The sequence below is a fragment of the Copadichromis virginalis genome, linkage group LG11 (genome assembly GCF_057382275.1).
Source record: "Copadichromis virginalis isolate Kocher_CV1m ecotype Utaka linkage group LG11, C_Virginalis_male_GT1.1, whole genome shotgun sequence".
NCBI classification, from domain to species: domain Eukaryota; kingdom Metazoa; phylum Chordata; class Actinopteri; order Cichliformes; family Cichlidae; genus Copadichromis; species Copadichromis virginalis.
In genome coordinates, this window is record NC_140628.1 from 10,685,782 (window position 1) to 10,707,809 (window position 22,028).

At 40.6% G+C, this 22,028-nt stretch overlaps 1 protein-coding gene across 1 annotated transcript; it reads right to left on the reverse strand.

Annotated features, from left to right (window-relative positions):
• Positions 1-18,563: 18,563 nt before the first annotated feature.
• On the reverse strand, positions 18,564-20,201 carry tmem158 (transmembrane protein 158). The gene has a single exon (XM_085472635.1). The coding sequence runs from the start codon at positions 19,872-19,874 to the stop codon at positions 19,173-19,175; it is 702 nt and encodes a 233-aa protein (XP_085328761.1). The 5' UTR covers positions 19,875-20,201; the 3' UTR covers positions 18,564-19,172.
• Between the last annotated feature and the right edge of the window lie 1,827 nt (positions 20,202-22,028).

Here is a 22,028-nt window from a genome sequence, read left to right on the forward strand (position 1 = left end):
TGGCATTTTATTTGTAAGTTTGGTGTAAAACTTTCAGACTATTTCCCAGTATTGTTAATGTATCCCAGCTTGTCTAGATTCTAAAATGCAACGTAATAATGAATTATTTTATTGTTATTGTTATATACGCATTAAAGTATGCTCATAAAACATTATGTTTTAATAGTTAATCTTTACTCTCACAGAGTCCACAGCTGACAGATTATAAACTAAAACAGAGCCTGTTATGTTCTGAGTTTCTCCGGCTTGAAGTGCTGTGTTTTCACTGCTTCTCTCATCCACAACATGTTTTAAGCTCATTGTAGATTCATTACTGGGGTTATTCTAGGAAGCAGGTTTAGCTAAGTCCAAGTTTGTTAATCCCGAGATGAGGGAAACTCGGGTTTTCAGTTCCAGAAAGTTAAGTTAATCTTTAACTCTGAGTCAGTTACCAGGGTAACAGAGTCTGAACCTAACCTCCTCACTGGCGGGTTTTCTTCAGCCAACTCCTCGTTCAACAAGAGAGAGAAAGCAAAGAGAAACTGGTAAGAATCGACATGTCAGAGTCAACCATAGCTTCTGCTTTGTCCACATTCATTGACGATATTTTTGTGAAAGCTGTAAGTTTATGTTTTTCGTGATTTTCTAGTTGAATACAATGTGTTTGTGTGTGACTGTCAGTGCAAAGGAAGAGTTAGGTAGGTGAAGAGAGCTGCACTTACAGTATCTACACCTGTGTGGCAAATGTCTGGTAAAGATATAGATAATGAAATGTAATTATTACTAAAATATACATAATAAAAAATGAAAGCTGAAATTGATTCAGTTTAGTAATTTTGTCTGTTCTTATAAAGGCCCTGAATGCTGTGATATATGCCAACTGCCAGATGATCTCAACGTGTTTTACACCAGCTTTGAGACCCCCAGACCTCCCAGACCTTCCCGTCCTCCCATACCCACCAGACCTCCTAGATCTCCCAGACCTCCAAGACCTTCCAGAACCCCCAGATCACCTGACCCTCTCTCCTGCCAGCAGTCTCAATAGACCAAGTACACAAGGTCCTGAGGAAGATCAACCTCCGCAAGGCAGCAGGACCAGACAACATCCCTGGACGAGCCCTTAGAGCATGTGCTAACGAGCTGGCTGATGTTCTCACCTCCATCTTCAACCTTTCCCTCAGCCAGAGCATTGTTCCCACATGCTTCAAGACCACAACTATCATCCTTGTCCCCAAGAATAGCCCAGCCACCTGCCTAAACGACTACAGACCTGTTACACTCACTCCAATCATTGCAAAGTGATTTTGAGAGAGTGGTGATGGCCTACATTAAGAGCAATATTGCACACACTCTGGATCCCCTGCAGTATGCCTACCGGCCCTGTAGCAGCCCTTGGCATCAAGAACGACAGAAGAGTCTCTAACGGGTGCAGCCATTTATTTCCTCACCACACACGACTCATTCTCTGGACGTTGAGCACCGTGAAAACTATAAAATAAGAAAAAATTTATACCCGTACAGTCCTTTTGAACTATAACAATGAGCAATAACAACAATGAGCTTAAGTTAATTCAGGTAAGTTCAAACAAGTAATTCTGAGATATACAGTCACAGATTAAATAAAACAAAAGGGGTTTCAAACAGGGGTTACACAGTTCAGTTAAATAAAATATAACAACAGATCACCTCTCATCACATACCTCAGTCCGCTTGCCAAGGGTGCAAACTCCGGTGAACACTTAAACACTTCGGCCCTGCTTCGGGTGCTGCTAGTGTCGGATGGCATTGCTGCTGCCCTTCACTATTCCTTCTACCACCTGGAGAGTAATGACTCCTACATCAGGGTACTCTTTGTTGACTACAGCTCCACCTTCAACACACTCACAAACTCATCCACAAACTGTCTACACTCGACCTGCACCCCACCCTCTGTGACTGGCTACAGGACTTTTTGACTGGCAGGCCTCTGTCTGTCAGGATCGGCAACAGGACCTCAGTTATTATTATCACAAACACTGGCGTACCACAGGGTTGCATCCTCAGTCCCATCCTCTACACCCTGTTCACCCACGACTGTGTTGCCTCCAACAAAGACAACAGCATACTGAAGTTGGCGGATGACACTGCAGTGATTGGTCGCATCACTGGTGGGGACGCGGCGGCTTACAGGAGAGAGGTGGCCGGTCTGGTGTCATGGTGTGAGGACAACAACCTTACCCTTAAGCGTAATAAAACAAAGGAGATGATAGTGGACATGAGGAAGAAGAAGAGGCCTCACCAGCCGATGTGTATCCGGGAGAGTGAATTGGAGAGGGTGAGCAGGTTTAGGTACCTGGGCGTCCACATCAATGAGGACCTCACCTGGACACGGAACACCACACAGCTGGTCAAAAACGCTCAGCAGGGGCTGTATTTCCCGAGGAGGCTGAGGAAATTTGGTATGTTGGCCAAGATCCTCAGTAGCTTTTATAGCTGCACTGTGGAGAGCACATTAACCAGCTGCATCACTGCATGGTACACCAGTACTACTGCTATGGACCGCAAACGCCTGCAGAGAGTGATAACAACTGCGGAGATCATCAGGACTCCACTGCCCTCTCTGCAGAGCATCTACCATCACAGTCCAGAGGAGAGCTGCCTCCATCCTTAAAGACCCCACACACCCTCAACACGGATTGTTCACACGTATGCCCTCGAGACGAAGGTTTAGAAGTGTGAAATCCAGAACATCCATCATCAACAACTCCTTCTTTGCCACTGCTATCAGACTCCTGAACAGCTGACCTACCTCAACTGCAATTTGCATATCAGGACACTTTGCACACTAAGTTCATTTTGCACATTAAGCTACTTTGTACATCCATCTACATCGACATCTGCATACCTCACTTGTCTTCACTTACTTATTTTTGTACTTATTCATTTATCTTTCATTATTTTTTATCCTTATTTTTTTTACATTTGTATTTATCTTAATATCTTATCTTATTTTTATCCTTATTTATTTTGTTCCTTTAACCCTTACTTAACTGGCATTTGTGTATTGACAGCAAAGCAAGAATTTCATTGCACAGAAATATGCTATTTCTTCTGTACCCATGACAACGAACACTTTGAATCTTGAATCTTGCGAAACAATCGATGAGTTCAAAAACCCTCAACCTGGAGGAAAAAGCGCACATAGCCAGATGATGGAAGCCATGATTGTTTGATGGAAAAGTGCCTGAAAAAGCAGAAAAAATGCTTCCGTTTCTTCCGGAGGAGGGACACTGCTGCTTCCTCTCTTGATGTAGCCTCTTCTTCCTCCACCTCTGTTCCATCTTAATTTTCAGCTCTCCTCTGCCCTCTCTCCCTGCATCTTCTAACACCTCTCCCCTTCCTTCTTCATCCTTTTTCTTTTTTCACCTTCATCCCCAACCAGTCCTGACTGTTTCTTTAACCTTTTTTTTTTCAACTTATGTGACAAAAGAATGAACTAACTTAATTTATCCTTTGAGAATTTTTCATCTAATCTTTACAGACTTTTTCAAAAACATTTTCAAACATTCAGATCTGTCTTTTCCTTTTTTGGGAAACCTCATAAATGGTGAACTAAGAATCCTGGAATATGGTTTGAAACATTGACATTTTAGACTAAAAAGGACCATGTTTTGCTTTCTGGCAGCTTTTATTTTGAAACTGGAACACTAATCAGTGCTGCGCTGCACAGTCCCCATCGGGAATCCGCTGTGCAACAACCCTTACTTACCAATGCAGAAATTTCGGACTCTTACATCAGCGGCGCTAAAGCTAATGCTAAAGCCACAGTGACTTTGACAGTGTTCATTTGGAGGGACGTGTTGTTTTATGTGAGACACTAAGTCATCAGAGTGTGCACGGACACTCTACGTTTGACTGATATTGACGCTTGGGTATGGTGTGTGAACGCTTTTTCCTCTGAACTGTAAGTTTTGTGGGAGAGAATAGTTTAGGCCACACACTTTTGAAATGGTGTCCCACCCAGACAAAGCCCCTCCCACTATGCCCCTGCTTTACCACATGAGTCAGATGTAGTGAACTTACTGCAAAACTCTACACACGAATTCCTACATTTATCAGTGCTGACACCATGTGGTCACTCAGAAAGCACTAACAGTCAATAAACTCACATCAGCTCAGCTTTAGCTCAATTACACACAATTAACAAAGTGGAAACACTAGGAGTCAAAATATATCACACACCAAATCAGAAACTTTGATGGATAGACAAAAAAGCCAAAGTCAGCTCATTCAGCTTTGAAACAATGGATCCAAAGACATGCAAAGGAAGAGGTCGAGGAGGAGGACCTTGTTAGTGGATCATCTCAAAGTGTTATGACTTCTAAAATTATGAATAATTTATTATAAATGACCGAGATGAACACGGTCAGATATCAGCCAAACATTTGACAATAAAATGTAAGAAAGTAAAGCCCAAATACCAAATACACTTATCAATTATCTTATAACTAACACTATTTGTCTAAATAATCTCCAACACCCTGGAGAACAACGAGGAGAGTTTAGAGACTCTCCAAGATTATATTGATCAGTGCTTTCAGGATCTCGTGATGAAGAAGACCCAGTGTGCAGCTTCCCCGGCCAAACCTGAGACGCCGTCATCGAAAAGACAACGCCCGGCAGATTCACCCGGCTCAACATCGCCAGCCGGCAAAGATATTGCCGACATACTGGAGTCAATCGACAAGCGATTGTCCAGTTTCGACGCAAGGCTGTCCTTGGTGGAGATTCTTCACCGAGAATTTAAATGCTTGCGAGAATCTATGGGCTCAAAATGTGGTCATAAATATTTTGTACTTGTAAAAAAGATTTGTACTTGTAAAAAAGATTTGTGCGTGCGTAAAAAAGATTTGTATGTGTAAAAAAGATTTGTGCGTGCGTAAAAAAGATTTGTATGTAGCATGTAACTTGGATGGATTCAATGCTGGCGTGACCACAATGCACACGTCTGCTGTTGCTCACAGTGGTCCAAGGGACCACTCAGGGAGTTTGTGTGTTCGCTCAGACACATGAAAAATTAGAGGGAACATTGGTTGCCGCCATGCTTTTTCGGCTATGTGCGTATGAAAACAAAGGCACTGCTCATGCACGTTTTAACCATATTCTAACGCGATATTTTATTTTCTTATTGTTGCCTAACATTGTAGCGGTATTACCGTGAACCGTATAATATGGCCCAGCCCTAGTGTACAGGGCCATTTACCCTCATGATTAATATTCACAATAAAAATATCAGACGAACATCATGAAGTCTGTATGTGTTTCATAGTGTCGAACAACAGAGGTGTGGACTCGAGTCACATGACTTGGACTCGAGTCAGACTCCAGTCATAATTTTATGACTTTAGACTTGACTTGAAAAAATGTTCTAAGACTTGTGACTTGACTTGGACTTTTACACCAATGACTTGGGACTTGAATTGGACTTGAACCGGTTTACTTGAAAAGACTTGATATTTTACCCCAAATATAAAATTTAACATGCATATTATATAGAGATTGAAAATGTGACGTCATTCACGGGTAGAACCGCAAAGGATTCTGGGAACTCGTGGCAAGCGGTACTAGCGCACACAGGCTTTCAATTGAAATCAGTCACACAGCGATAAAAAGAAACACAAAAATGTCAAGAAGCTGTTGTGTTATTAACTGCAATAGCCGGTCGCATGACAGCCACGGGAAGCCGACGGGTAAAGAGATCGGTTGTTATCGGATTACGTCGTTGAAGAGAAATTGTTCGAGCCATGTTTCCGAAGTAACAAAGAGGCGACTGGATTGCAGCCATTCAAAGACAAAATATAACGTCCCAGAACACTCCAGCTCACAGGTTAGTCTGCTCCAAGCATTTACACAAAGGTCAGTCTGCTGTTGTAGTTAATGCGTCATTTTCATAACATAATTGGTGATATAGGTTACAAGCAAGTCTGGCGCTGAACAGAAATGGTCGCGCTATGCTCCTTTGTTTATTGTGCATAAATAGTGAATTGTCCTGACACAATATTGCGTTTCGCTTCTGTTATTATGGTACATTGACAAAAACATATACTTTTATTCACAGGATAAAACAGTTGTTTTGTATCACTAATTGCCCAGTACGATTACAGCATACAGTATTATTGTCACTGCTACATTTCTGTGATGGGTACCAGAAATTATTTCCACTACTAATTAATTACCGTTGAGCTCAAAGGTCCTATTAATAAACGGTTAAGGAATGTGTATTTATGACAACAATTTGTGAGACTGGTAAACTTATGATACGTACGATGGTCTTTCGTTCTACACGGTGCATTTCAAGGTCCTGCACCCATCCGTCGGTAAACTGTACCTGGGCTTGTTGCAGTGACCTGAAGTTACTAAACTTCATGAGTGTATGCACTCACTCCAAGAACCGTATGATTATAAATATGCATATAAATATGCTACGATGAGATAGCTGACTTCATCTAACTAGCAAATGTTTTCAAGGCTACGTTGGTGATGCAGTTTTTTTTTAAAATGATATTTTAAAAAAAATATCATTTATTTATGTATGATATTTTTGTCATGCGATTTCAAAGCCGGTCCTACAACCGCATCCAAGAATAACATGCAGCTTATCTCAGAACTGTCGGTGAAAATTATTCTTGGAGCTAGGTTTAATTGAGCTGCATTTTAAAGAGGTGCAATTTCACAATTTGTGTATATTTTCTAAGTTCACTATTTTGTCATGTGTTGAGAAAAACACAGATTAAAAAATTACATGGTCTAATATTTACATTTAGCATAACTGCAACATGCTTTTTTTCGTTTTTTTTTTAAAGACTCGAAAGGACTTGAAATTCAAAGTTTCAGACTTGTGACTTGACTCGGACTTTTACACCAGTGACTTGAGACTCGACTCTGACTTGCCTGACATTACTTGAGACTTGACTTGAGACTTGAGGATAAAGACTTGAGACTTACTTGAGACTTGCAAAACAATGACTTGGTCCCACCTCTGTCGAACAACCTTTGTACAGTTAGGAGTTTATAACAAACCTAGGAGTTACTACATGACGGAAACACCAACATTATTTCTTTTATGCGCAGGTCACGATGATTATTGAACAAAAACCCAAAGATCAGATGTTAATCGGATTTATTTGCTCTCTCTCCTCCTTAAACATGTTTTTAATGTTAGTTATAATTTAGAATTGGCGACTGAAACAGGTATGACACATACGAACATCAGGAAATAAAAAAACAATAACTATAACCCCAGTAAATGAAGTAAGTGTACTGCGGGGATTATGGCAGCTGTGTACTGGGACCTGCATTTTGTTGGTACGTATTATAGACCAATAAGTTATTTTTAGAAGTTTAAATACGAGCAATCAGTTTTTGGCAGAAAACGTATGGAACGTATGGAACGCCACTGACTACAATAATGAATTAATTAAATATACCATTAAATAGTTATTTAAATGTGCCAATAATTCATTAAAATGTGAAATAAATAAATAATAAAATGTGTCAATAATTAATTGTTGTGCCTGAAAATGAACAAATAAATGAAATGAATTAATTGTGTCAAAAATAATTATTTAATTAATTATTTCCCATTTTAAGTTTTTGCCGCAGAGTGTTGGATCCAGATTATGCAACAAGGCTCCTGACTACGGTAGCCATAATGCTCGGAAAATCCATCAAGCGGTGCGGCTTCGTAGGTTAGCAAAGTTGTACTAAAACATTTTTTGACAGATTTTTGAGCGCTGTGTACCACACAAAATCGGTTCGAGGTCAGTAAGCACAACCGGAATTTATACATAGGGTGCACCAGATTATAATGAACACTGTCGATTTTTGAGAAAATTAAAGAATGTTAAGTTTGCCTTATAATGTGGAACATATTGTATACTGTACAGAAGAAATTAATATATCGCGATATGTGTCGTTACCGCACATGCTTCAAATTAAACCGCGATATGGATTTTTGGCCATATCACCCAGCCCTATGCGATACCACTGATTTCCTTTCCGATCCAATACCAAGTAAAATTCAGAGTGGTATTGACGATACTGATCCGATACGATACTCTGTACAAAAACGTAATGTTTCGTTGTATTCTATAATACAATATATAATTGTATTGTGTAATTGTAAAAATAATATAATAATAGAGGTTCATAATGATTACAGGACATCAGACTACTTGTTCGTATTGCTTAATAATGCAGAATTATCATATTGAAATAAAAAAGCCTGAAGTTGTATGCTATTTGAGCATGTCGCCTGCCTGCAGCACTAAAGGACTCCGTGAGAGACATCTGTTTCGCCCTAGCAGCACCTGTCCCTCTCCTCCTCTTCAGTTTGCCTCAACATACGCTCGTCATATTCTGTGATATGATTTACTCTGTGTTTGACGAGGTTAGTGGTGTTGCCACAACACCTCACTGTCTTGCCTGTTGTCTTGGCTGTTTGTGGAGGTAAAATACGTCCACACATAACGTCGTTAATGCTCAGCCATTGTTGTGAGTGCGCACGCCAGGAGCTGCGGCACATTTATACAGCCGCATTTCGCATATGACTATGAAAGGCATAAGAGGAAGTAGTTCCTTCCAATTTAGATGATCCGAATGATATAGTTTCTTTCCACTGTGTTCCTGTTAATAATAAACTACAAATTTACCCCAAAGTGCTAAAATATCGATAATTTAATATGAGAATCGATTCTAGAACATAAATTACTGGTATCGGAAGAATCAATATTTCAGTATCGATCCGCACACCACTAGTACGTATCACTCCGCGAGGCTTCTGACTACGGTAGCCATAATGCTCCGATAATCCATTAAGCGGTGTGGCTTCGTAGCTTACCAAAGTCGTACCAAAACATTTTGGCAGATTTTTGAGCGCCGTGTACCACATAAAATTGTTTTGAGGTCACTAAGCACAACCAGAAATAATACATAAGGTAAACTGTTGATTTTTGAGAAAACTAAAGGATTTTAAGCGCACGTTATAGTCCGAAAAATACTGTAAAGCAACGTTTATTGGAAATATGCCTAATTCCAGTCCCTTTTTGTCTTACAGATGACCTGCTACAGAAAACCCTCTCCCTCTATCTTTGACAAGCAATCAACAAGCAATTCTGTCTGTCCTATCACTCTCCGTCTCCCTGCTCTATCTTTTTTTGACAAGCCATTCTATCTTCTATCATTTTTCCGCCATGAGCTCTATCTACCTTGACAAGCTTGAACCTGAGTTGAAAAGAAATCCAGTAGTGAATTACAGTACAGTAGAACGTACAGTAGAAACTACCTACACAGCCCTACATTTGTAGTTTTACTTTTGCATTACACTCTGGAATAAACACTGATAGTTTGGCAGTTATTTTTATAAATTATAGAAAATATACACCTTTTTAAAGGTTTATTTGTAATAAGATAATTGGTTATTCTGTAATACATACATTCACTGTATTCACATAAATATTAAATTAGATTGCTTGAAATACATTTTGCTAGTCTGTTTCATTGACTATAACATTTGACTACAGTAAGTTTATGCTATTATTATTTAAGGATAAACCCATTTCTGTTACTGAGTGTAAGTGTTCAGTTACAATTGTCATCAGAAGCTGCCTGAGGACCCAGACTTCCTGTTTCCTGACTGCTGCAGAACATCCAGCTGAAGAATCCTCATCGTCTGTTATTGCATAATCTCACATTTGCTGCAGACACGAGTATCAAGTGGACATGTCTCACTTTGCTCATTACAGCACATTTGATGGTACAGATCACCTTCCAAGCCTTGAACAGGGTTTGGACTCAGAGTTTCGCTACGGATCATATTGTGACAAACCACACAGATATTTGTTGATATTTGTTATTTGTTGAGCTGTTTGAAAAGTTGAATTTGTATTAGCTTTATTACCACACCACTAAAAAAATTAATTCATTTACATTATATCCATTCATGCTTCCATGTGTATCCCAGCACTAATGTGTTGAATAACATGTCAAAGAAACGCATTTAAAACTGATTTATTCCGTCAATTAAACATAGATTTTCCTATTCATTCCCAGACAGGACTTACAATACATTCTACTAATATCCCAGCTGCACATGAGACCTATCGAACCAAAGATGCCAGCAAATAACACTACATTGCAAACCATCACACCCAGTTTTAGAGACACTGCAATCAATTTACCTGTGGGTGCGCACTGCAAACAATTCGGGTCTCAGCACAGCTGGAAATCAGCGCTATGCATGACCTGCGACCTGGGTTTGTAAAGAGAAGTGGCACAAACAAATAAACAAAAAAATGAAAAAAAGAGTTTAGTCCGCCCTTACAGGCTCACTCTCAATCATTCATAACAGCCTTTATGGCTGGATGGACTAACCAAAGCAAAATTAACCAAAAGAACAAAAAAAGAATAGCAGAGGCAGCACAACAACAGCTGCAAAACACAAACAATAAAAACATCAATTTTATTAAACCATTCAAAATCACACATCTAAAAACCCCCAAATATACCTACAATAATTTTAGTAAGGCCATCCTGTTTCAACATTTGTAGACCACTATCTCAATGTAGTGAAGTAGATTCCGGGGTAGGATTTTATGTGATGTTCACGAATGCAGCACTAACATCCTCACCTTCCCAGCTGACAATTAGCGGCCTCATAAGAAACAGCTGCGCTTCACTACCAGACAGAGGCATTTGGCAGTCTTGTTCCATCCAAGGTGGCTGAGAGCATTAGGAAGCTAAGCACTGCAGATCTCTCCAGGAGCTACTCATTTTAGTATTAACTAGTGATGGGTAGATGAGGCCTCGTGAAGCGTTTCAGCACATTCCCCAACTGTATCAATACTGTGTCAACAGGTGTTGCTGTTTTGCTCCATACTGACACCTGCTGGACCTTATGTCACAGTCAGGTGACAAAGGCTGTCCCAATTCGTCGACTCCTTCAAATGCGGCCGACAAATGTGTCTGTCACTAGGCAAAACTTGTAAGGATATTGACCGAATGCTCTTCAACTTCCTTTGGAAAAACCGGACACGTTACATCAGAAAAAGTGTATTGATGAATGACTATGAACACGGTGGTCTCAATGTTTTGGATTTTACTACTCTAAACAATACATTTAAGATTAATTGGGCTAAACATTTTCTTAAAAATCCGGTATCCATTTGGAATTTTATTCCTCACTACATTTTCTCTAAGTTTGGTGGTCTAAGTTTTATCTTAGGTTGTGATTATAATATAGATAAGCTTCCAGAAAAGCTCTCGATGTTTCACAAACAAGTTCTATTAGCTTGGTCCCTTATATATAAACACAACTTTACACCCCATACGTATTCAATTTGGAATAATAGGAACATAATGTATAAAAATAAATCATTATTTTTTTCTAGGTGGGTTGAGAAACGGATTGTTTTAGTGAATCAGCTGTTTAATCCTAATGGGCAGCTTATGTCCTATTCAGAATTCTTAAACACCTTTAAATTTCCAGCCACACCCAAAGAATATGCCACATTATTTGATGCAATACCTACAGGTATTATAATGCTTTTTAAAGGTATTCAACCTTGCATATCATCTGTTTCTCTCCCCAACTCTTTAGATTCACACATAGGAAGAATCTGTATAACAAACCACAGTAAAAGTAATAAGAATATCCGTGCTTTGTTCCAGACAGAATCTCTAACTATCCCACATGTGGTCTCTTATTGGAATTTCTTTGTCAGTGACATTAACTGGAAAAGAGTATGGACAATTCCTAACAAGTATCTGGTAACGAATAAAGTGAAGGAAGTCTCATTTAAAATACTGCATAAATTTTATCCTGCTAATCATTACATGACGAAGTTCAAAAGGGACATAAATGTGAACTGTGGATTTTGTGGAAGCCATCCTGAGACTGTGCAACACCTCTTCTGGATCTGTTCATATGCTAGAACATTTTGGAAGGACTTCAGTAGATTAATTGCTGGACATCTCTATAAAGACTTTACTGTGAAATGGGAAAATGTTGTATTTTGTTTCTTTCGAAGGCAAAAAAAAAAGATGTTTACTTTATAATAAACTTGTTAGTTATCTTAGCTAAATGTTATTTTCACAAATGCAAATACAGTAACAAAAAGCCTAATTTTAAACATTACTATAATGATGTTTTATGTTACATAAAATTGATTAGTGGATCACTTAACAAAAAGTCTATGAAAACTATTACTATTTGTAGTAATTACAAATTATTTGAATGTTTGTAATTCTTTGTATTACACCCCCTGGCATATGTTAATTTTGTTCTGATTGTATACATGTTCTGTATACTGTTTCTTAATAAAGTTTAATATTTAAAAAATGAATAAATAAATAAATTTAAAAAAAAATGTGTCTGTCACTACCCTATCCGTACCGGAAACCCGATCGGTACCCCGCATGTGCGAAAGGTGTCTACTTCCTGTCGAAGCGTTTTACGATAGTTACGGGTCAGAGTATCTGTTAAGATGTTAAAAATAAGTAATAAGTATCTCTTAAAATGTTTCCAATAATGAATCATTTCAATACAATGTAGACAAAAATGAAAAATAAAAAGATAGTTATGGATCAGAACTCCGGAAGTAGACACCTTTCGTGCATGCGGGGTACCGATCGGGTTTCCGGTACGGATCGGGTAGTGACTGTCGCTACCCGATCTGTACCAGAAACCCGATCACAGATTTTTGAGCACCGTGTACCACATAAAATCAGTTTGCAGTAAGCACAACCAGATTTCATACATAAGGCACATTTTTTAAGAAAATGAAAGGATTTTAAGTGCGCCTTATAATCCGAAAAATACGGTACTGAAAAAGTTCTTGTGCTTAAAGTGCTTCACTGAGCTGAAATTTAAACTTAAAATATCTCAAGATATATAAAATAAAAAGAAAGTCTAAATTAAAAATGCCTCAAAGGCTTCGAACTGAACATCTCAATATCTGAACATCTTACCTTGGGCATGGGCATCTGATAGGTTCCTCCCTTGACTATTTTTGATTGGTTTAGACCATGATATGGGCATAATGTGTGTCTGTTGTTGACCACACAGAGACTTTCAGAGTTGCGGAGACTGTTTTTTTTCACTTGTGTGGCTGGTCACATCAGTGCGCCAATCTTTTGGGCAGAACGTTGGCACATAGGTGGAATGTGCAGGTGTCACTATTGTATTTTTGTGTCATTTCCCCTTTCTCCTCATCTGTGCAGAGACGCATGTGACACACAAATAAATTGAACAGCGTGGAGTCGGTGCTGCGGCGCTTCAGCAGCGCGTTCGGCTACTCTAAGCAGCACCTTGTTTAGGTCAAGATAGGTCACATAGAGACTTTCAGAGTGTGACCTAGGATTTTTTTAGTCGCACCCTTGTTACTCTTAAATGACATTCTGATCTTTTGAGCATGTTTCAATAATCATTGCTTCATTATTCTTTTCATTTTTTAAATTCATTTTAACAAGATGTAATTAGGCCAGACTTTCCCTGTATCTTTTAAAAGCAAACATCACTATTGTAATTTTAGATTTGCTTTTTAAATCATGTATTGATGCATCACTGGGTTGAGTGAAAAGAGATTTTTAATAAGTATTTACCAAGCAAACATTGATGTCAGTTACCCCATAGTGGGGTTGGTTGTCAGACAGTACGGGGTATTTTGTCCTTACAGTCATCAGTGGGATTTTAGTAAAAAATGTTGATTTAAAAAAAAAAAGTATCAATAAATTTCAAATGAACACCACCAAATGTCGCTTGTATTTAAATTGTGAATTTGAACCAAAGATAGTTTTTGTGAGTTATGAGCAGAGAAAAGACTAAAGTCATTTACAATGCTTTGATCCGTAAGGCCAGCAATGTTGTGGGGATGGAGCTGGACTCCCTCAAGGTGGTGTCGGAGAGGCGGATGCTGTCCAAGATAAAGACAATGTTGGATAACACCTCCCACCCACTCCATGACATGTTGGTCAGTCACAGGAGCACGTTCAGTGAGAGACTGAGATTACCGAAAAGCACCACTGAACGACACAGGAAATCATTCCTGCCTGTGGCCATCTCCCTGTACAACGCATCCACTTAACACACTGTTTGCTGCTACAACTACACATGTTTCTTTTCCAAATATTTATTTATAAGTGACTTATGTATGTATGTATGTATATATATGTATATATTGTACTATTCTTAGTTAGCGTATTGTCTGTCTTGTCTTTATGTTGGTTTATAATGGAGCACTGTAACAAAAAATTATTTCCCCCAGGGATCAATAAAGTATTCTGATTCTGATTCTGATTCAATGATGCAGCCTTTATTAAGGCCACAAAAACAACTGAAGACATATTCTGCATCCATAACTGTATTTTGAATGATACTGGCGTATCACTGAAATAAAAATGCCAGATGTTGCCTGTATCTTGTAAAAGACAAGCAGTCTTTTTGTGTTTCCAACAGGTAACCATGACTGTCAGTGTTTTAATAAGTGTGCACTTTTTTTGTAATAAAAAAAGCTACTCCAACCCAGAACAATTACAAAATACTTCCTCTACTAAAAGTTTTGTGTCTTTTTCTCAATCTAACTACTGATAAAGGGACAGCTTGTCTGGTCAAATGTGTAATATCAACAGAGCTCCACAGCGCCCTCTGATGTGTGACTAACAAGCAATCAGACAACCCCATGTTTGCACATGCTGCTGGTTCTCATGATACACAGAACAAAAAGGGTGATTTGCACTTTATGTGGTAACACCTCCTTTTGTCTCCAGCATCTGTGAGACAACAAATAAGTCTACAAATTGTTATTTCAGCAAAGAGTAGGGTGACCAGATGTCTGTGCTAATGTGGGACTGCATAGCATTTTCTTACAGTGTCCCACATTTTACATTGGCACAAAACACTTGGAAGTATATTTGGCTTTTGTGTCGTAAATGGCAATCTAGTTATAGTTTAAACTGTTTGTTGTATTTTTAGTTTTTAGTTTGCTATGAAACTTTCACACTACTTCCCAGCATTGTTGACGTCTCACTTTGTCCCTCAAAAAACACAGACTTTGATGGGATTTGTTCACCCTAGAAAGGAGTGGCAGAGAAATGCCTTTACTCATTTATGTGTGTATTTGTTGATGCTGATTACATTACTGGACAATATTTAAAGCAGGTTATAGCTACTCAGGGCTCCCTGAACCTGCTTTTGCTCATAATTTATGCGTGCAACAATATTCTAATATATTCTATTCTAAGTTACAGCACATTTCCCACAGAAATTAATCCAGACACTCATCAGGAAGGACAGGTAAAAAGAAGAAACATTTGCAAAAGCCATAAATTTCATCATAACACCCTGAAAAATAACTATATTAATAGTGGTCATAATTATGAGAATGAGAGAGGAGGACAGAGTGAGCGAAAAAGAGAGAGCAGGATGATAACAGTAAAGCGAGTGAGCAAAAAGAAGCAGGAAGGAGTGTCAGACTCAACAAAATGAATAAGACAACGTCGCATCTGTTTCGTCCACATTCACTGATGATATTTTTAAAAGTTGTTAGATTATATTTTTGTTATTTTCTAGGTGAATACAACATGTTTGTATGTGACTGTCAGTGCAAAGGACAAGTGAGGCGGATGAAGAGAGAAAGGACAGAGATATTGGCTGCAGATCGCCGTCCGTCTCTGAGCCTGGTTCTGCCGGAGGTTTCTTCCTGTTAACAGGGAGTTTTTCCTTTCCACTATCGCCCAACTGCTCGCTCATAGGGGTCATATGATTGTTGGGTTTTTCTCTGTATATATTATTGTAGGGTCTACCTGACAACATAAAGCACCTTTAGGCAACTGTTGTTGTGATTTGGCGCTATATAAATAAAATTGAATTGAATATTGAAGTTAGATGTAAAAAATAATCATTATTTTTCACAAGATAATTTTCATACATTTCCACTGTCTTTATTGAATAAGGATACTTTAACCACCTGTTGATTTAGTGGACTGCCTCTGTGTGGTTAAGAGACTGAAACGATGTGTTGCATGTTTCTCCTCTTATCTGCTTTGCAACAAATTGTCAAAATGACTTAAATTTTGCCTCAGGTTTGATAAATAAAGGTTCCACCCTGAAATGATTGCATTATATTGAATTCTGTGATTATTCATTCAGATGGCATTCAGACCATCACAGATTACAAGCCCCCACCACAGACCTGTGATAGCACTATCCCCCTGCTGAACGAGCTGAACACTTTCTTTGCTCGCTTTGAAGTCCAAAACAGCACCACTGCACAGAAGACCCCACCCCCTCCTGGTGACCAGGTGATGACTCTGTCACCGGACAGCGTGAGGAGATCCCTCAGCAGGATCAATGCACGTAAAGCTCCGGGTCCTGACAACATTCCTGGTCGTGTACTGAGAGACTGTGCAGTGGAACTCACTGATGTCTTCACAGACATCTTCAACATATCACTCATCCAGGCTGTCGTCCCCACATGTTTTAAAGCCACCACAATCATTCCGGTTCCAAAAAAGTCATCTCCCTCCTGCTTTAATGACTACCGTCCTGTTGCACTTACTCCCATCCTGATGAAGTGCTTCGAACGACTAGTCATGCAACACATCAAGACTGTCCTGCCCCCCTCCCTGGATCCCTTCCAGTTTGCGTATCGGCCCAACCGCTCAACCGATGATGCCATCTCCACTGCACTCCACTCAGCACTCACACACCTGGACAAAAATGACTCATATGTTCGAATGCTGTTCATAGATTTCAGTTCAGCATTCAACACCATAATCCCCCAACAGCTCATTCAAAAACTGGTCCAGCTGGGGCTCAACACCTCACTGTGCAACTGGCTGTTGGATTTCCTCACCGGAAGACCTCAAGCAGTACGGGTTGGCAGTAATACATCCAGCACCATCATTTTAAACACGGGGGCCCCGCAGGGATGTGTGCTGAGCCCCCTCCTCTTCACTCTGCTGACCCATGACTGCACTCCATCATACAGCTCCAACCTCTTCATCAAGTTTGCGGACGACACAACAGTGGTGGGTCTCATTAGCAACAGGGATGAGACCGACTACAGAAGTGAGGTGAGACGCCTGGCCACGTGGTGTGCTGACAACAATCTCTCTCTGAATGTGGAGAAGACGAAGGAGATTGTTGTGGACTTCAGGAGAATGCACACCCAACATGCTCCTCTGACCATTGACGGAGCGTCTGTGGAGAGAGTGAGCAGCACCAAGTTCTTGGGTGTGCACATCACAGAGGATCTCTCCTGGACGTACAACACCACAGCACTGGCCAAGAAATCACAGCAGCGTCTCTTCTTTCTCCGCAAACTAAGAAGAGCAGGAGCACCAGCCCCCATCATGTACACTTTCTACAGAGGCACCATCGAGAGCATCCTGTCGAGCTGCATCACTGTGTGGTTTGGAGCCTGCAATGCGTCCTGTCATAGAACCCTCCAACGCATAGTGAGAGCTGCAGAGAAGATCATTGGTGTCTCTCTCCCCTCCCTCCAGGACATTTACAGCACCCGTCTCACTAAAAAAGCCCTTTGCATAGCGGCTGATCCCACGCACCCAATGCAAAGCTTCTTCAAGCTGCTGCCGTCGGGGAGGAGACTGCGGAGTCTCCAGGCCAGGACCAGCAGGCTGAAGGACAGCTTCATCCATCAGGCTGTCAGGAAGCTTAACTCCCTCCCGATTCTGCCCCCTCTCCCCTCTCTCCTCCACGGTCTCACTGAACTCTGTCACACACACACACACACACACACACTCTCTGACTCACTCACTGGCCTGCACCAGTTACCAGTCACTTTGTGGAGCATTGGACTGCCATTACCTCATAAGACTTTGTTGTTACACTTTCTCTTACCGTACATTACTAAATCTCCATTTGCACTATTTGCCTATTTGCACTACTCTGCCTGGTTTACACTCAATGTCACTTACCCATTATATTGTATATTGTATAGCTTTCTTGTTATATGTAAAATTGTATTTATTTAAATTTTTACTTTTTAATTATTTTACTTGCATTTTTAATCACTTTTATATTTAAATATATTTAAATGTTCATTTGCTATTTATCTAGGGATTGAGAGTAACGCAATTTCTATTCTCTGTATGTCCTGTACATGTGGCAGAATCGACAAATAAAGTTGACTTTGACTTTGACTTTGACTTTGATTCTGAATTCTTCTTAGACACTAGCATAGGTAATCCTTCGACTTAGTGCTTTTGAAGGTAACGTGTGTAAACAACTGAATTGAAGTTTGCAAAGGTGAAAAGGGTTGACTACATGAGCAAACAGCATATTCTAATAATATCATTTACAAGGCTCTGGATGCATGACATTGTGACTGTGGCTTCCTAAAAGTTTGATCTTAAAATCACCCCATACAAAATCTAAGTTCAATCACACACGTTCCTGCATTTTAAGCAAAAGTGAGCATAAACATACAGGATCCAGATCCAGAGGTAAAATCATGATCCATTCACATTTAACGTGAGTGCTTGTGTGTGTGAAGTAAATGTGACTGCAGAGAACAGGTCAGAGAAAATCTGGTATGGCCTATATATGTTTTATTTTTACTTAAATCTTTAGAACATGAATACAAATAACCACTTTTATTCAACTTGACATAAGAAATCTAACAATATAAGTACTCAATCCCTCTCTATGCCAATCATAAACAACAACTATGTTTTTAAAGGATCTTAATCTGGGGGCAAAAAACTATCACATTGACTTCTGAATGCGCATGACTGTTGGTTATATAGTGTATGAGACGGCACGCTTTGAAGTTCAGTTTTCAGTGCAAAAGTCCTACACATAGAATAAGGCAAAAACTTTCTAGAAAGATTAAAAACTATACAAACACTGTTTAAAGAGAAAAGTTTTGCACAGTTTACGCAGACATAGGAAGGCCTACAAGGGTATACAAAACACATTGGTGTTGGTCCCAGTATAGATTAATATTGGCTAGTATATAATAACCCTTTATACTTTACCTCGGTTGTCCTAAAGTGGAGGAAAAGGAGGTCTAAGAACACCCTAGATTAAAGCATTTGATCAAAAGGTTCCTCCGCAATCATTCATTCATACAGTTCGATGGCTACAATTATAGTATAGGCAGCACAGGCTATAAATATAATGAAGGATATTTCAGTTATCTGGGTCTCCTCTGCTCCATCCCATTAGGCAGAAATCCTGCAATGATCGGCACTGGCCATATGAGAGCAGCAACACTCCACACAATGATAACCAGAGTCATAAAACAAGCCACAAGTGTCGACTCGATGGGTTTTCTGTTCAGCCTCCAACTTTTGTCCCCCTTCAGCTCGTCGAGGCTGAAATCCACGCAGCAAAAAGTGACTTGATCCCCGGTCTGCTGGCCCCTTGACCTACCCTGACCAAACTTCCGGTACCGGGACATCCCGCAGCCCACGCACAAGCGCAACTCCTGCTGACCCCCGGTGACTCCGAGGTGCTCGATGACAACGGGCGAGATCACCCTGTTGAAAGACGCGGCGAAAAAAGCCCTGCCGTGGTTGTTGGTGGTGTAGATGATAACATCACACTGGAAGCCGAAGCTGCTGTCCCAGCGGGCCACCAGCGACGTGGGCAGGAGTCTCTGGACGCTCACGTTGCACTGGGACAGACTCTGCATGGAGGAGGCGTCGGGCGAGGCGTCGCTCTCCTCCACAGACCTTTTGGAGAAGCGCACGTCCACCTCCAGGTTCGCCAGGAACCTGTTGGAGGAGTTGATGGGCGGCAGGAGGAGGTCCTCGTCGCTCCAGCCTTGACATCGCGGGAGAAGTGCGGCCACCGCGGTCAGAGCCAGCAGGAGAGTCGGAGAGTTGTTCAGCATGGCACAGGGCGCGTCTCTCCTGCTCGCATGGTGCGGTGACGATCGCCGGAGACGGACGAGATGTGCAAATGTTTAATTCACCAGTCGCGAGTGTTTTTTTGTTTTTTTAACGCAGCACCCAGCGGAAAGATTCAATTCCCTGCTCGGCTGATACAAATGGAAACGTCCAAAGGCTGTCATGCGCGCATCCCCCCTCCCTGCGGATGTTTCTATCCGTCTCGTTCTCCAAATGTGCCCATCTATCGGTACACAGACGTAGCAGGATGGGAAGAGCTGTGCGCTCTCAGCTCCGATCTTCACTTCCTGCCGGTCACTTCAGGTGTGAGCGCTGAGCATCAAAACACAAAGGAGTGGTTTGGGGGGGTCTCTAGTGCTCCAGTGCGCAGGAGCTCAGTGCATTACATATTTTCTAGTCATGACATACACATGCTTCATAAACCTACCACACCAAAAATAAATGAAAGCGTTATACAGAGAACGTCACGTGACCGTATAGAGGCCAGTTAATCAGCTGCCCTCAATTTATTTCTCAATTTATTCCTCTGAGGCACCAGGAGTTAGCAGCATTACCAGAAGTTTAAAAATAATCACGGGTCCCCCAGTGCACCCCTTTAGCCCCACTGAGCTACATGTCAACACATGAGAGAAAATCTCAAAAATTTCTTTATTTATTTGGATTTATTGAAATATTCACCAGGCTTGCTACATTTCCCGCACAGAGACATTTATTAAAATGTTAAAGTGCATTTTTTTTTCAATGATTTGGCATCAAAAACGTGCAATTTCTAAAATCTCAGTTATACCCAACTACAAAAAAGCTTTAAAATGTCTTCTGACAGGGAGCAGTATTATTATGGTGGGGGAGCAGCAAATTCTGCGTATATACAGGTGTCATATTAGAGTCTGTTGATAAGACAATCCATCATTTGGAGCAGACTGAAATATGGATGTTTGGATGAATTTGGTGATTGCCCCACCTTTTTACCATCAGCAGCAAACCAAAAAATCAGCACAAACAGACATTGGTCACTGATTTCAGATGACGATTGTTATCGAGGGCAATTAGAGAAAAGTCTCAGGCCTTGATCCAGGGTGAATGGAAGAATCCTTACTGCCACTGCTTTTCCTCCAGTGATGAGGTCAGGTTAAAATTTCAGTTTGACTGCAAATTCACGCTCCCTAGGGGTTTCTACAGCCTGTGCGAGTTGGGGAGACGTCCCCGTGTAGCACATGCGTGTCCATATGTTTATAAAAGTGTTTGAAGTATTTTGTGCCACAGAGAAGCATGATAGGATTTCAGGTGATAAGGGACAACAGCATTACAGCAAGGACGCAGCGACTTTGACTGTTGTTTCATTTGACGAACTGAGCTGAGAGATAAGAAGTTAATCCACCACATGCAGGAAAGATTAACCTCCGGACCTTTATTTATTCAGATCAGATTAGATTCATTGAGTTCAGCCTGAATGATGGTCTCTGAGCAAACAGCAGGGTTTTAGTGCCTTGCTCAAAAACAAGTGCTGCTCTTTCATTTCCACACAAGTAGCTATACCTTGACCGGACACTTTGTTAGGGGGACCTTGCATGGACCCTCTTTTTGCCTTCTAAACTCCCTTAATTCTTCATGGCACATATTCAACAGAGTGCTCAAAACAATCCGAGATTTTGGTCAGTGTTAACATGACAGCGTCACAGGGTTGCTGATTTGCTGGCTGCACATCCATCCAAAAGGTGCTCTACTGGATTGAGAGCTGGAAACTGTGGAGGCCATTTCAGTACAATGATCTGATTGTCATGATTAAGAAGCCAGTTTGACATGATTTGAGCTTTCTGATGTGTTATCCTGCTCCAGCCATCAGAAGATGGGTACACAGCATGAACAATACTGGACATGGTCAGCAACAAATTTAAGCATTTAAACTGTGGCCATGTGGTACTAAGAAGCCAAAGTGTGACAAGAAAATTACCCCCCACACCTTTACACCACCCCGAATCATTGATACAAGGCAGGATGGATCTATATTGTGACCCTGCCATCCAAATGTGGAAGCAGAAATGGAGATTCATCAGACCAGATAATAGTTCTCCAGTCTTATATTGTCTAATATTGGGGAGCCTTTGTGACACGAGTAGCAGTGCAGTCTCCTGCTGCTG

Coding starts and splice junctions, on each gene's coding strand:
- tmem158 (XM_085472635.1), bottom strand. CDS start 19,874: ATGCTGAACAACTCTCCGACTCTCCTGCTGGCTCTGACCGCGGTGGCC.